A 15,249-nucleotide genomic window follows, 5' to 3' on the forward strand; every position below is an offset into this window, starting at 1 on the left:
GAATCAGCTAAAAAAGAAATCTGCATAACAAGCTCCAAGTTCCCTAAACCCGGTTTTGAGTAATCTTGCAGGATTTCTTATGAGAATTTAACACTGCTGGTAAGTGCACATGCGCATACACACTGATTGCCTTCTGTAGTTTTCTGTGTCTCTTTCGGTCTCTGGAGCACTGTTTCTAGCACTGTTTTATTTCGAGCTTTCTTATTTTGCTGTGTGACTATCCCCATCCCTTCACTTCAAGGGTTGTAAAACCTTATTAAAAATGCATGGATGCAAACTACGTTCCACGTATTTTTTTTTAGAATAGAATATCCTTTATTGTCGAGTGACAAGAACAACTCCAAAAATAAAGCTAAAGCTGTGCCTCCCCAATCTTAGCACAAAAATATAATTTGAACTCCTAAGTTATTATTCGTAACACTAGTAATTTATTTTTCTTCAATCCTACAGATTCAGAAATCTTAAATAGATTATAGGTGAGAAACACTGGCGGATTCTAGGAATACCTATTCAATGCTATTCAGACATCACATTCACAGTAATTGGTTGTTTGCTGTTTTTTGCAGAAGAGTAAAAATTAAATTGCCTATGTGTAAAGAGCATTTTGCATTTAGTTTACTGTGCACAAATGGAAAAGGCCTGCGTTGGCATGTTTTGTTTTAAGCTTGAGCTTTTCCCTTCTTCCTCTTCTCAAATGCTGACAAATGCATGAGGTAGTTCCATGTCCTCTGGCACATTTCCAGTAGCTTAATTTTAAGCCAGTATAAACAGCTAGCATTACTTAGCTATTTGAAAATGATGTAGTATTACTGCCAAACCCTCCATCCGTCCTCACCCAGCATCCACACATGTACTTTCCTCCCAGAAAGCAATCAGGAAAAGTAATCATCTTGTCCTCCTCACAAAATTCTGGTTGTCCTGCTTGTTCAACATCCAATCCTGGATGAACAGAGCCTTTTCTCCCATTGGGTATGATGAAAGCAGAAAAGATTCTCTTCATTCCTGAGTTGCTGATACCATCTTTCGCCATGGCAACCATTTGAGGTTGAACCCAGACTGGTCACACCCTCGGTGTCATATTTGACCCTGTTATAAGCCTTTAATCACACTGCAGTGAAGTCAATCACTGTTTATTTCCACCTTAGTAACATTGGCTAACTGCCTCATCTGTTACTGAAATGTTCATTCACATTTTTGCTATTTCCAGACTGGATTATTCTAATACACTCCATGTCTACCTCCCTCTTTCTTAAACTTGTGATTATACAAATTCTACTGCCTGTATCCTTCATTTCTGGTCACCCATCACCCTTCAGTGCTCCATGATTTATTCTGACACCCAGTTTTAAAATGTTCATCCTTATTCTGAAATCCTTCCATTGCCTTGTCCCCTCCCTATCTCAATGCTCTCTCTGGTCCACAGTCCTCTGAATACAAGGGCTTATGTAATTCTGGTCTCTTGGATGTCTCTGATATTAATTGTTCAATTATTGGTGATTGTCACTTTACTGCCTAGGACCTTCGCTAAACAATACTACTTCTCTCATTATGTGGCTTGGTGTTGAATGTAGCGTAGTGGTACTCTGAAGGTTCTTGGAGTACATTGTTACATTAAAGGTGCTATTTGCATGCAAGGTCTTATCATGTATTCATACCCTCTATTAGGCTTGAGATCAGCAGAGCCAGGGTTAATACTAACTGCTAATGAGGTTATATATTGAGCCCCAGAACATCACCATGTTGTTCTGTCATCTTTCCTGAATCAATTAAAATGTTTCTTGTATTCAACTGCTTCTGTTTAAATTGCTGGAATTCATACTACTTTCTTCAGTTAGATTTGGTGTTGATAATTGATTAAGAATTGAATTTTTATTCCCCTTCCCCTCCTTGTCAACTATTCCCCTTCACCTCCAGATCTTCCAATGGTTCTATGTTATTTAACCATTCATTGCTTTCATTTTAGTGACATTTGTGCCAGGTATTATTTTGATTAAATGATAGTTCTTCATGTGTGACTCTGAAGAGTGACTGCCAATTATCTGATAAACCTTGGGAAACCTTGGGATGCTTAACTATCCTAATTTTGGTCTTTTTTCCTTTTCATCCACAAAAGGAAGATAGATGGTGATCAGGAACCATGCCTTTTCTGGTTTATTCCTGTATAAAACAGAAGTGATGAGGGAGTTTGTAGCATTTTGTATCACTTTTTGCTTGATGAGAAGCACATTGCTGCACACTAGGATTGAACTTTTGACCTCTCAAAACTAGTTTGGTATGGCTAAATATTTTTATGCAGGACAGCTGTAGAGAAACTTTAGACGAGACAACTCAGGCAGCCTTACGTGAACCTTCTTTATCCTTCCCACTAGTCTCCTGTGCTTCTTTTCACACATGCACACCAATTAGTTTAAAAGTAGAAGTCATGTAAAATCCAGTAGGCAACCTATCCACCTGCCCTGAATAACCCTTTATAGGGGGCTGAAGAAGACTTAGGGTGGCCTGCCTGCCTTAGGCCAATGAGGCCCTTGAGTTGTCAATTAATCACTACTTAAGGGTGCCAGCTTGCACCATCACGACTTTACCCGGATGGAAGGATGCCCACACTACCTAGTAGGTTTACAGCTTTACTTGTGTGAGTCAATGTTGGGAAAGGCACATGAATGTTCCTCTGAAGGCTTCATTCATCCATCACAAAATTTCATCTTACCCCCTTCCCTGTGCTACAGTGGAACAGTCGTCATATCCCTCTCAAGAAAGGTGTGGCCTTGCCTCAGACTGATTCACTGCATTCCCAGTGTTAAATTACCTGTTGGGACTGTGGGTAGGTTCCTTTCCTTAATTCTTTTTTAAGCCAGAAGGAAGGGCACCATGTCATCTCATAATATCCAGCCTCATGATTTTCATTATCTCCAGATTGTTAAATAAGTGAGGGATAAAATTGAAGAAGCTCTGAACATGGTAATGCAATCATCCCTGACTCTATTAGTGGTGCCAGAGACCTGGTGGTTTGCCAACATTGAGTAGTTATTTAAAAAGGGAGGAAAGGGTCATCTGAATAATTAAATCCAGTTATCTTAACTTCAAAACAGTCATTGGAAATGCATTGATCAATCAAGGAAAGTCAGCAGGAATTTGTTAACTGAAAGTCATGTCTGACTTGGTTTGTTGTTTTGTGTGATGATGACAAGTAGGTTTTCTAAGGATAGTGTGATTGATGCAGCTCACATGGATTTTAACAAGGCTTTGAAAGGCTGTGCAAAAAAGAAAAGTCCTTTGGATCCAAGAAAAAGTCACTAGTTAGATCCTAAATTGGTTTAGTGAAAGAAGTAAAGGCTATTGTTTGATAGATGGTGCTATCTGGAAACCTGATACTAGTATGTTTTCATCAGGTACGGTACAATGTGCCTTGCCTTTTATAGTTCATAATGATTTAGGCTCATGCGCGGTAAAGAAATTTGCATGTGATTCAAAATTCATTGACTGCTTGATAGTAAGGAGCAAAGCTTTTGTCAACAGAAAGATATAGATAATTTGATCAAAGGCAGTACAGTGGGTGCTTCAATCCAGGAAAATGTGCAATAATTCACTTTGGGAAATGAACTGTAAGCCAAAGGAAAGCGCAACAAATGGGAAGACCCTGAGTACTGTGAAGGAATAGAATGACTTTGGAATGTATGTCTACAGATGCCAAGAGGTTGCAATCTGGTCAAGAAAGTATGATTTCCTTAATTAGCCAAGGCATAAAATATGAGAGCAGGAAGATTGTGGTGGAATTACGCATAGTACTGGTCAGACCACAGCTTGAATATTATGGATTCTTTTTGGCTGTAGAGGAATTTGTAAGGATGTTGTCAGGACCAGAAAGTTACAGCTATAGAAAGCTAGGGTTGTTTTCCTTGGAGCTGAGTGACTTAACCAGGGTATATAAAAGTATGATAAGCCTAGATGGAGTAGATTGGAATGCTAGTCAAAAACTAAGGTTCACAGATTCAAAGAAATTGATATAGAAATTAGTGGCAAAGCACAAAATCTTTGTTTTGCCCCTAAGACTGGTAAGGACCTAGAATTGAGTGCCTGAAAAAATGATATGAACAGAAACCTTCAACATATTTAAAAGTATGATGGGGAGGTGCTGGTATTGGCTTGGGGTGGACAAAGTCATGTGATTTTCATACTTTAAAGTGACATAGATGGTTACAAGAAGAGTCTGGTACTGAAGAGCTATGGACAAAGTACAGGAACATTAGGCTGGGTAACTGTTTGTTCAGTGATGAACATTGAGGTTCATAGCTTCTTATGTCATGACTTTTGTGAAAGTCTAACATTCCTAATGCTCTGATCTTCGACTAGGCTGTCTGTGGAGAATGATGGATGCTGAATTAAAATTGCTGAGTGGAATTTCCCTTAAACTATATAAATAGCCTTTTAGATCATCGTGACACATTTCTATGTTCAGTCTGTTTTTTGACTATTCTCTCCCTAAGTAATAGCCCTCAAGCAGTGGAACTTAATGGAAGTTGTTATGAATATTTGGATTCAAAGGAAGTAGAATACACAAAGGAAGCTATGGCTGAGTCATATGGGAGGACTGCTGAATTGCATGGATAGTGAGAGAATCAGCAATAGGCTGCAAGGCAGTTGAATGCTCTAATGCTGTACAGTTATTAAATTGAATAACTGCCTTTTGTCAGCTGTGGTTGAATTGGTAGCACTCTCATCTCTTGAAATTAGATTTGAATTCAAGTCTTGCCCCAGTGCATTTCAGAGGACTTGTTGTATTGTTATAAGTTGCTGTCTTTCAGATGAGATGTTGAACCCAGGCCCCACCTACTTACTTGGATAGTTATAAAAGATCTCAAGCACCATTTCAAAAAGGAGCAAAGCAGTCATTTCTGGTGTCTTAGTAAATATTTGTTCCACAGTCATAAAAACAACTCCTCTGAGTTAATATCACACTACTGTTTGCAGAAATTTGCAGAGTGCAAATTGATGACCATAATTCCTAAATTACGGCAATAATTTCAAAAGTCCTTCATTGGCCACCGGATAGTTGTGAAAAAATACTATATAAATCCAAGTATTTTATGTAAGTATTGGTCACGTCACCTCCAATGTCCTACCATATCATCTGTACGGTATCTGCTACATAAGGGTGAAACGTTCTTGACTTACCCCTCCAAATCTTTCTTACTTAATGACACGGATTTTTGCTGAAGAAAGATCTGTTTGTGCCAGCAGATCTAGCCTTTTCCAATTCAGTGATTCTCTCTGAGCCTGAGCAGCCAATTTGACATAGACAAATGACAGGTGGGTCAAATTTTGTCCTCCCTTGAAGCAAAGGTCACTGTTTAACAAGTGTAAGAAGCTTTACATTATTTCAATCTATTCTCTAATGTAGGCGCGTTTAAAATTATTTTAAATGGTCGGTGGCTGAGGGGTGACCTTATAGAGGTTTACAAAATTGAGGGGTATGGATAGTATAAATAGGCAAAGTCTTTTCCCTGGGGTCGGGGCGTCCAGAACTAGAGGGCATAGGTTTAGGGTGAGAGGGGAAAGATGTAAAAGAGACCTAAGGGGCAACTTTTTCACGCAGAGGGTTGTACGTGAATGGAATGAGCTACCAAAGGAAGTGGTGGAGGCTAGTACAATTGCAACATTTAAAAGGCAATTGAATGGGTATATGAATAGGAAGGGTTTGGAGGGATATGGGCCTGGTGCTGGCAGGTGGGACTAGATTGGGTTGGGATATCTGATTGGCATGGAAGGGTCTGTTTCCATGCTGTACATCTCTATGACTCTACTCCCTAACTGGAAACAGCCAATTAATATTGGGCAATGGAACAATAACTTGCATAATCTATTGCTCAGCATATAATATGATTTATTTAATAAAACTAGCAGGGGTGAAGAGATACAGTATTCTGTGGTCTGAAAGGTAATAACTCTGAAAGGAGGAAATATTAGAAGCTGCATTAATCTCTGCCAATCTGATGTTGTTCAGGGTGAAGAAAAGAGTCTAGCTTGAAACCCTGATGGGGTCAGATATTTCATTTCTGCCTCCCAGCAGTTTAATTAATTATGTCTAATATAACTCCTCGCAATAGATTACATCTTGATTTCTAAGACCAGTGCCTCCAATTAAGGCTCACGAGGTGTTGATCCTCCATCCGTATTAATTAAATAGGCTCCATGACCCAATAAAGAAAGGAGGGTTAAGGGTTCTTAAGGTAAAATGGTATGTCCCTAAACTCTGAGCTAGGATATCCAGGTTCAAGTCCTGCCTACTCTATAAATGTTTATAGGCTGTTTAAAAAATGCGTAGAAGGGAGGATTGAGGGTTCTTTGTGCATAGTGGTGCCCCTATCCCTGATCCAAGAGACCAAGCTTCAAGTCCTACCTGCTCCGGGAATCTCTCATAACACCTCTAAACAGGGGCTTTTTAAATGAAAAAAGGGAGGATTGGCAGAAGCACTTAATCCAACCATAACTGGTTATGGTTGGTTTTGCAGTATATACAATATAGTGATCAGTGATTGGATTATTGCCTAAATACCAAAAGGCAACAAGGATGCAAAAATTCCATCTACTTAGGAAAAAATGTTTTCAAGTGAGTTTTTTACTTTGAAGGCATCATTACTTTAGAATGCTCAGACAGTTAAATAACAGTTTTAAACACATGACAAACAAATAGTAGAATTCATGGAAGATAAGGTTGGGCAAGAGCAGTCCCTTACAGCTGGTAGAAATGAAGGAGAAGCAGTGTAGACTAATAAGTGCGCAAAGCAACGAGTCACATTTGTTAGGTACTGTCCTAACCAAAGGAAAATATATAGGTGCAGCCCCAGTTTGGGGTTCAGCTGAGAAGTGACCATTTTGGATCTCCATAGTAAAGTTAAAGGTGCCTGTCAGCAAGATGAAAAAAATGTTTTGAATTAGTGGTGCAAAGAACCAGCCAGAGAAGGGTAGAAGTGAGGGGAAAAAAAGGGCACTAACCATTGAACGTGAGCATCGCTGCCATTAAGAGCAGACACCACAAGGCATGGCTAACTGGAGTTGCACAATCAAGACCATTAAATTAATTATACTGAGACCGCAGCCTTGGGAACATTGGAGCAGATCTCGATTCTCAAAAGAGCTGTTTTGAAGATTTTCAAGACCAAGTCTGACAGAAGATAATAGAAGAATATTGAGGCTGAGATACAGTCAAGAAATAAATCATTTAAATCGTGACTTTAGCAAGAAGCTTTATGAAGGCACAGCCATAGAGATTCATTTTGAAAGTCTGAGAAAGGGGCTTGCACAGTCTATTAGGCTGTGAAAGGTGGGAATGTGTCAATTTTATCAGCTAAAATGCAAGAAACCTCCATTTTGGCTACAGAAGGTAGAGAAAAAGAAAACAGTTCATCGCAAAAATGCAGAAAGCCTCCTGTAAGCAATACAGTGTTGCTATTTAACAGTTTATTATAAATGTAATAAGATATGACAACATTACCAAAATAGAGAATCGGACGCTATGTTTGAATAAAATGTGTTGCTAGAATTGAGGACATGATGACGGGATTGCTATTTTGTAGAATTAATGAGTCAAAATCAATGAGACGAAGATTTAAAGACAAGCGTTAATATATTATAAATTAAAAGCTTAGGAGCCAGCAGACGACAAGCCACATTTGGTTGCTGCAGATTAAAATAAAGAAATGTAAATGATCACATTAGGAAGAAAATAGCAGGAGAAGTAATACTACAGGTTGTTCTGCTATGTCGTGTTTCATCAAAGCGAATTGGCTGAAACATGATTGACAAATAGGGAATGCAGTTTCTAAAGTGCAAACTTGTAAAATGTGTTTGGCTGTAACATGATAGCATTACCAACACTTTAAGTGCTATTTTTATTGCACAATTTTTATATAGCATGGGGTCGCACAAGAACACAACCATCATGTTATAGAAGAACTGCCTATACCTTAAAGAATTAATGTCAAAGATGCATCAAAAAGAACAAAGGATTGGACACTTCATAGAAAATCATTCTTAATGAAAATAATTGCTGTAAAATTAAACACTAAATCTCAAGCTGAGCAAGTAAATATATATATTTTCTTCAACTGGACCCACAGTTGATATTAAAAATCATCAAAATGTAAAATAAGTCACAGATTTGTTTGAAGAAACGTTTCAAGCTTTTGACAATTACTTTAATCTGAGAACAAACAAAATTATTGAATGAGCAAGATTTAACAAGAGTTCAGCATCCAGAATCAATAGATCATTTTATTAATAATATCTACTGATCAATTAAAATCTGTGACTATGGAGCTTTGATACCAAGCTTTGAGAGTGTGAATTAATTTGGGAATTATTGATAGTCCTTGTCAGATTTATTACAGTCCAAAGAAGATTTAACTTTGGAGAAAACGATTTAAATTTAGTTGGAAGCAAAAATCAAGAAGATAATTAGACAAATTCTGAAAGAAAATGAACATCTTAACTACAGGAAAACAATAAATCCCTAACTACTTTTTACAAGATCATGAAGGGGCATGGATAGGATAAATAGAGAAAGTCTTTTCCCTGGGGTAGATGAATCCAGAACTAAGGGGCATAGGTTTAGGTTGAGAAGGGGAAGATATAAAAGAGATCCCAAGGGGCAACTTTTTCGCCAGACGTGATACATGTATAGAATGAGCTGCCACACGAAATGATGGAGGCTGGGACAATTACAACATTTAAAAGGCATCTGGATGGGTATATTAGTAAAAATGATTTGGATGGATATGGGTCAGGTGCTGGCAAGTGGTACTAGATTAGGTTGGAATATCTGGTCGGCATGGACGAGTTGGACCGAACGGTCTGTTTCCGTGCTGTAAATTTGTATGACTCTACTTCAAAAGTTATAGCCATTAAAGACGTGTGAAATATCAACACAAAAAAAAAGGCCAAACAACAAATACCAGGTTTGTTTATGAAAGAAAAGAGTCTGGGGTAAAACAGCATTCAGCAATGACAGAAGAATGCTACGTTTACAAAAGTCTAGGTCACTTACAGAAAATGTGCAGGAGCTTCAAAGCAACAAAATACTAAATGCTTACTCATCCAGACATGTTAATACAATTGATCCATCACCATTAGAAAAGGTCCCTGAGGAATTCCAGGGGGAAATTGGTCATTCAACTAACTCCTGTTTTACAGAATCTGTTTATGCCAATAGACATCTCAATATTCTTAATTTTGATATAGGACAAGTGTCACTATCCTATCAGATTGTACAATACAGCACAGGAACAGGTCCTCAGCCCACCAAGCCTATGCCAATTCCTAGTCCTTGTTTAGTCCCACTATATATTGCCTATACCCAGTTTTTATCCCTTTTGTTCACCTCCTTTGTGTCTTATCAACATGTGTCTTAAACATTGCTGACGTGCCTACTTCTATTACCTCCACTGACGGGGAGTTCCCGGCACCCACAACCATCCATGCAAAAAGATTTCCCTGAGCATCTCTAAACTTTCCACCTCTCACCTTGAACCTGTGCCTTCTTTCCACAGTGGGAAAAGCCTCTATCTATGTCTCTCATAACTTCATAGACCTGTATCAGATTCTCCTTAGCCTCTGTCTTTCCAGTGAAAACAATCTGAGTTTATTCAATCTTTCATCATAACTAAAACCCCCCCCACCTCTCCAAAGTGACCAGAGCTGCACATAATAGTCCAAATATGGCCTAACTGAAGTTTAATACAGCTGTAACACAACATGCCAACTTTTATATTTGATGATCCGGCCAGTGAAGACAAGTGTTGTATGTCTTCTTGACCACTTTAAAGGACGCTTCCACTGCTACTCTCTCTCTCTTTCTAACATCACTAAAGAAACTGAAGTTACAGACTACAGAGGCAAAAAGCTACAGGATTCAGGTGGCATCACTTACAAGATTAAAAGTGTTATACCGGGTACATTGCAACACAAAGCACTTCAAGAGAGTTGATAATTGTATATGTAATTCAACATTTCCCCCTTTGGACCCGATTTTGACCTTGACATCTTTGAGGTAGCATAACTGTGCAGGAACAGAGTTTAAGAAGGGATTTTCTATAAAGGTATAGAAAGGAGGATGGCAATACTTGATGCCAACCATTTGCTAGTTTTGTTTGTTCCACAGCATATCTAACATTCTGCTTTCATTTTATTACTGGTAAAAACAATGACTGCAGACGCTGGAAACCAGATTGTAGATTAGAGTGATGCTGGAAAAGCACAGCAAGTCAGGCAGCATCCGAGGAGCAGGAAAATCGACGTATCGGGCAAAAGCCCTTCATGAGGAATAGAGGCAGAGTGCCTGCAGGGTAGAGAGATAAATGAGAGCAGGGTGAGGGTGGGGAGAAAGTAGCATTGAGTACAATAGGTGAATAGGGGTGGGGATGGAGGTGATAGGTCAGAGAGGAGGGTGGAGTGGATAGGTGGAAAGGAAGATAGGCAGGTAGGACAAGTCATGGGGACCGTGCTGAGCTGGAAGTTTGGAACTGGGGTGAGGTGGGGGAAAGGGAAATGAGGAAACTGTTGAAGTCCACATTGGGGTTGAAGTTCTGAGGCGGAAGATGAGGCATTCTTCCTCCAGGCATCGGGTTGTGAGGGAGAGGTGATGAAGGAGGCCCAGGACCTCCATGTCCTCGGCTGAGTGGGAGGGGGAGTTGAAAAGTTGGGCCACAGGGCGGTGTGGTTGATTGGTGCTGGTGTCCCAGAGATGTTCCCTAAAGTGCTCTGCAAGAAGGCATCCAGTCTCCCCATTGTAGAGGAGACCGCATGTGGAGCAACAGATACAATAAATGACATTGGTGGATGTGCAGGTAAAACTTTGGATGTGGAAGGCTCCTTTGGTGCCTTAGATGGAGGTGAGGGAGATGGTGTGGGCACAGGTTTTGCAATTCCTACGGTGGCAGGGGAAGGTGCCAGGACGGGAGGGTGGGTTGTTGGGGGGGGGCGGGGGTGGCATGGACCTGACCAGGTAGTCACAGAGGGAATGTTTTTGCGGAAGGCAGAAAGGGGTGGGGAGGGAAATATATCCCTGGTGGTGGGGTCCATTTTGGAGGTGGCAGAAATGTCGTCGGATGATGTGGTTTATGCGAAGGATGGTAGAGTGGAAGGTGAGCACCATTGGGGTTCTGTCCTTGTTACAGTTGGAGGGATGGGGTTTGAGGGCGGAGGTGCGGGATGTGGACAAGATGCGTTGGAAGGCTTCTTTAACCACGTGGGAAGGGAAATTGCGGTCTCTAAAGAAGGAGGCCACCTGGTGTGTTCTGTGGTGGAACTGGTCCTCCTGGGAGCAGATACAGCAGAAGCGAAGGAATTGGGAGTACGGGATGGCATTTTTACAGGAGGTAGGGTAGGAAGAGGTGTAATCCAGGTAGCTGTGGGTTTGTGAAAAATGGGGTAGCTGTGGGTCGGTGTCAAGTCGGTTGTCATTGATGGAGATGGAGAGGTCCAGGAAGTGGAGGGAGGTGTCAGAGATGGTCCAGGTAAATTTAAGGTCAGGGTGGAATGGGTTGGTGAAGTTAATGAATTGCTCAACCTCCTCGCGGGAGCACGAGGTGGTGCCAATGCAGTCATTAATGTAATGGCGGAAGAGGTGGGGAGTGATGCCGGTGTAACTGCGGAAGATAGAACAGTCTATCTAGCCAACAAAGAGATAAGCATAGCTGAGGCCCATATGGGTGCCCATGGCTACCCCTTTAGTCTGGAGGAAATGGGAGGATTCGAAGGAGAAATTGTTAAAGGTGAGGACCAGTTCATTTTATTACACATATAGTATTTAAAAAAGTAACCCTGCATTGCTCATATTGAGGAAGGTTACTAATTCAGGAACTTCCTGCCCAATTTGCTTCCCTTCTGATTATAAGTGATACTTTACAGAGATATATGGCATCCAAACAAATGTCGGGAACTCTGTCACACGTCTGAGTCGTGTTGATTATGGGCAGGAAGTGGAGGTAGAGTCAGAAGGTGATTAACTTGCTACGCATTCTCAGCCTCTGACCTGCTCTAGTATCTATTTGACATCTGTTATTCAGTTTCTGGTCAATGGTCATTCCTAGGCTATTGATGTTGGGTAATTCAGCAATGATAATGATAAATGTCAAGGAGAGATAGACTTCATATTTAAGATGGTCGTTGCCTGGAACTTGTCATGCACAAATGTTAGTTACCATTGATTAGCTCAATCCTCAACATTGCCCCAATTCTTGTTACATTTGGACACTGACTCCTTCAGAATCTGAGTAGTCAGAAATGGTACTGAACATTATTCAATCATCATTGATGATCCCCATTTCTTGCAGCATGGTGGAATGGAATGGGCCTATGACACCAACCTGAGGAACTCCTGTAGCAATGTCATTGGTCTGAGATGTCTGATTGCCAAATATATATGAGACCACACAATATGTTTTCAATTTTGCAAAAGCTGTATGCTAAGTAAAATTCTACCTTTATGTCAAAGGTGGTCTTTTTCAGCTCTGCTTTAATTTTAGCTCCTTTGCCCATGCTTGAACTATTACTGCATCTAGAACCAAGTGTCCTCAGGTAGAGCATCAGTGAGCAGGTTATTGAAAGTGAGGCTTCTTAACACTCTCGATGATACCTTCCACAATATTGTTGATGAACAAGGGGGCGGCACAGTGGCTCACCAGAGTCCCAGGTTTGATTCCAGCCTCGGGTGATTGTCTGTTTGGAGTTTGCACATTCTCCCTGTGTCTGTGTGGGTTTCCTCCAGGTGCTCCAGTTTCCTCCCACAGTCTAAAGATGTGCAGATCAGGTGAATTGGTCATGCTAAATTGCCCCGTAGCATTAGGTCACTTAGTCAGAGGGAATGGGGTGTGGGTGGGTTACTCTTCGGAACATCAGTGTAGATTGGTTGGGCCGAAGGGCCTGTTTCCACACTGTAGAGAATCTAATCTAAACCTTGGGTGGTAATTGGCCAGATTGGATTTGTACTGCTTTTTAATGGTGGGACATACCTGGACAATATTCCAAACATATCATGATCCCCTTGTTCCACGCTCTGCCCATATCAACTGGGGAGACTCCACATGCAAAAGTTCTATAAATGAAGACTCCATTGCGTGTCCAAAGCCTTGAGGTCAACATCATTTAAATCTTAATTATGTTGGACTTCTCACTGGATAAGTGCAATCCTGGTTTGGTGCTAAGTTATACTGACCAATGTTGAACCTTCGTTTTCTTCATCTTAGACTGGGAGACATGCTCAATGGAGAGGTAAAAACAATGACTGCAAATGCTGGAAACCAGATTCTGGATCAGTGGTGCTGGAAGAGCACAGCAATTCAGGCAGCATCCGACGAGCAGCAAAATCGACGTTTCGGGCAAAAGCCCTTCATCAGGGCTTTTGCTCGAAACGTCGATTTTGCTGCTCGTCAGATGCTGCCTGAATTGCTGTGCTCTTCCAGCACCACTGATTCATGCTCAATGGAGATTCCCACTCCTCATTATAATCCAATCATATCACATTAAGCTGTGATAAATTCCTCTCATTCCCGTAATTGAATAATCTGACTTATGACGAGCACAGAAGAAATGACATTGGCTTAGGCAAGAGAGGATGGGGAAAGAGTGCTTGCTGAATTGCACCCGAGCATCAACTAGCTGCTTTCCTTATAATCATCTTATTTTTTAGATGTAGGTCCTTAAGATGTCAGTGTTGGTCAAATGCAGTAGAGGTGATTTAAAACTGTAATGAATAATTTGAATAAGATGGAGATACCTGAAGAATAACAGGAATGTATTTTTGTACTCGTTCAACAGCACACGAATTATCAAATGACTGTATTTCAGATATAATTCACTATCCTCGGACTATGCTGCAGTTTTTTTTGAATTTCAGTTTCTACATATTCTATCTAGTCACTGTGATCTATTAACTTAAGTTGCTAATTAAAGGAACTGTCTCCACTCCAGCAAGCGAGAGTAAAGCCAAGACAATAATGAAATGTTTCCCAACTGTGCTGTAAATAAGGCTACGGATGTTTCTCTGTACTGACTGGCAAATCTTCCTTGCAGGGATATCCGGTGGAAAAACTGAATCAGACTGAGATAATAAACAGGAAGTTTACTGCAACAGAAAGGTAGGAGCTTGGTGATTAATTCCATGGAACTCCTTAATGCTTCCTGCCCACTACTCAACATGAGGGCAGATTATTCTTTTAAATCTTGTCTGGTGTTGGATTATTGAGCATTTTTCTGATTGAAGAATGTTCTCCAACTTGAGGTTCAGTACAGTCTAGGATTTCATCATAACATAATTTAACAAAAGTGAAGTTGCTATAGTCATAGCAGACCGAGGCTGCTCTCTCATTCCAGGGAGATGACTGGTGATGGTTTAACCTGAGGATCACTACACCTTAGGAAAAGGGAGAGGTTGAGAAGAACAGTCCTTCATGGTAACCTCAGCCAATGTGAGAATTGAATCCATCATGTTGGCATTACTCTGCATTGTGAACAATCCATAATTGCTTATCATAAGTTGATAATGGATTGGTTCATTCTGCTCAATTCTCCTGGTTTGCAACAACCCACAGTAACAAAACCTGCTCAACCCAATGACATAGAGCGACCTGAAACTTCAAATGTTAATCATCCTGGCAGCAAGAAATTAGCTAAACTGCTTTTATTTTTGAAAAATCATGAACTCCCTTATTGCTTATCTTATTGCTCATAATATTGGTCAATACTGGTCAATCCAGCACTAAACATATCAATAAATGTCAACTTACTGCTCTGCTTTTTCTTTAAAAAAATGGCCAGAGTTTAAAAGTCTGGCCACTCACACGTGCCTCAAGCCAAGGCTACTTTCTCGTCCCATTGATGCAATGCAAGGGAGGTGAAGCAATTCCTGCCATGATGCTACAGGAACTGTGATTGCCCCTTAAGGACAGCAGCAAACAGAACAGATATTTGCATTGAATGGCATGTAATGTAGGTATTACACAGCTCTTAATTATATTTTCCATTTCTACTACATAGAGTCATAGAGATATACAGCATGGAAACAGACCCTTCGGTCCAACCCGTCCATGCTGACCAGATATCCCAACCCAATCTAGTCCCACCTGCCAGCACATGGCCTATATCCCTCCAAACCCTTCCTATTCATATATCCATCCAAATGCCTCTTAAATGTTGCAATTGTACCAACCTCCATCACTTCCTCTGGCAGCTCATTACATACACATAATACTCTCT

At 40.5% G+C, this 15,249-nt stretch overlaps 1 protein-coding gene across 6 annotated transcripts in view; it reads left to right on the forward strand.

The window, feature by feature from the left end:
- LOC122557232 (uncharacterized) overlaps positions 1 to 15,249 on the forward strand; it is a 152,458-nt gene that overhangs the window by 95,187 nt on the left and 42,022 nt on the right. For all 6 annotated transcript variants that reach the window (XR_015758658.1, XM_043704693.2, XM_087992045.1 and 3 more), the window contains one exon: positions 14,068 to 14,132. Coding sequence is in view for 5 of the 6 variants with exons in the window: in XM_043704693.2 (XP_043560628.2) it covers positions 14,068 to 14,132 (65 nt within the window). In the remaining variant the exon portion in view is untranslated. The remainder of the gene's footprint in view (positions 1 to 14,067; positions 14,133 to 15,249) is intronic.

Source organism: Chiloscyllium plagiosum, unplaced genomic scaffold (genome assembly GCF_037043375.1).
Source record: "Chiloscyllium plagiosum isolate Xiang-an unplaced genomic scaffold, Cpla_swu_hap1 HiC_scaffold_11, whole genome shotgun sequence".
Taxonomy (NCBI): Eukaryota; Metazoa; Chordata; class Chondrichthyes; order Orectolobiformes; family Hemiscylliidae; genus Chiloscyllium; species Chiloscyllium plagiosum.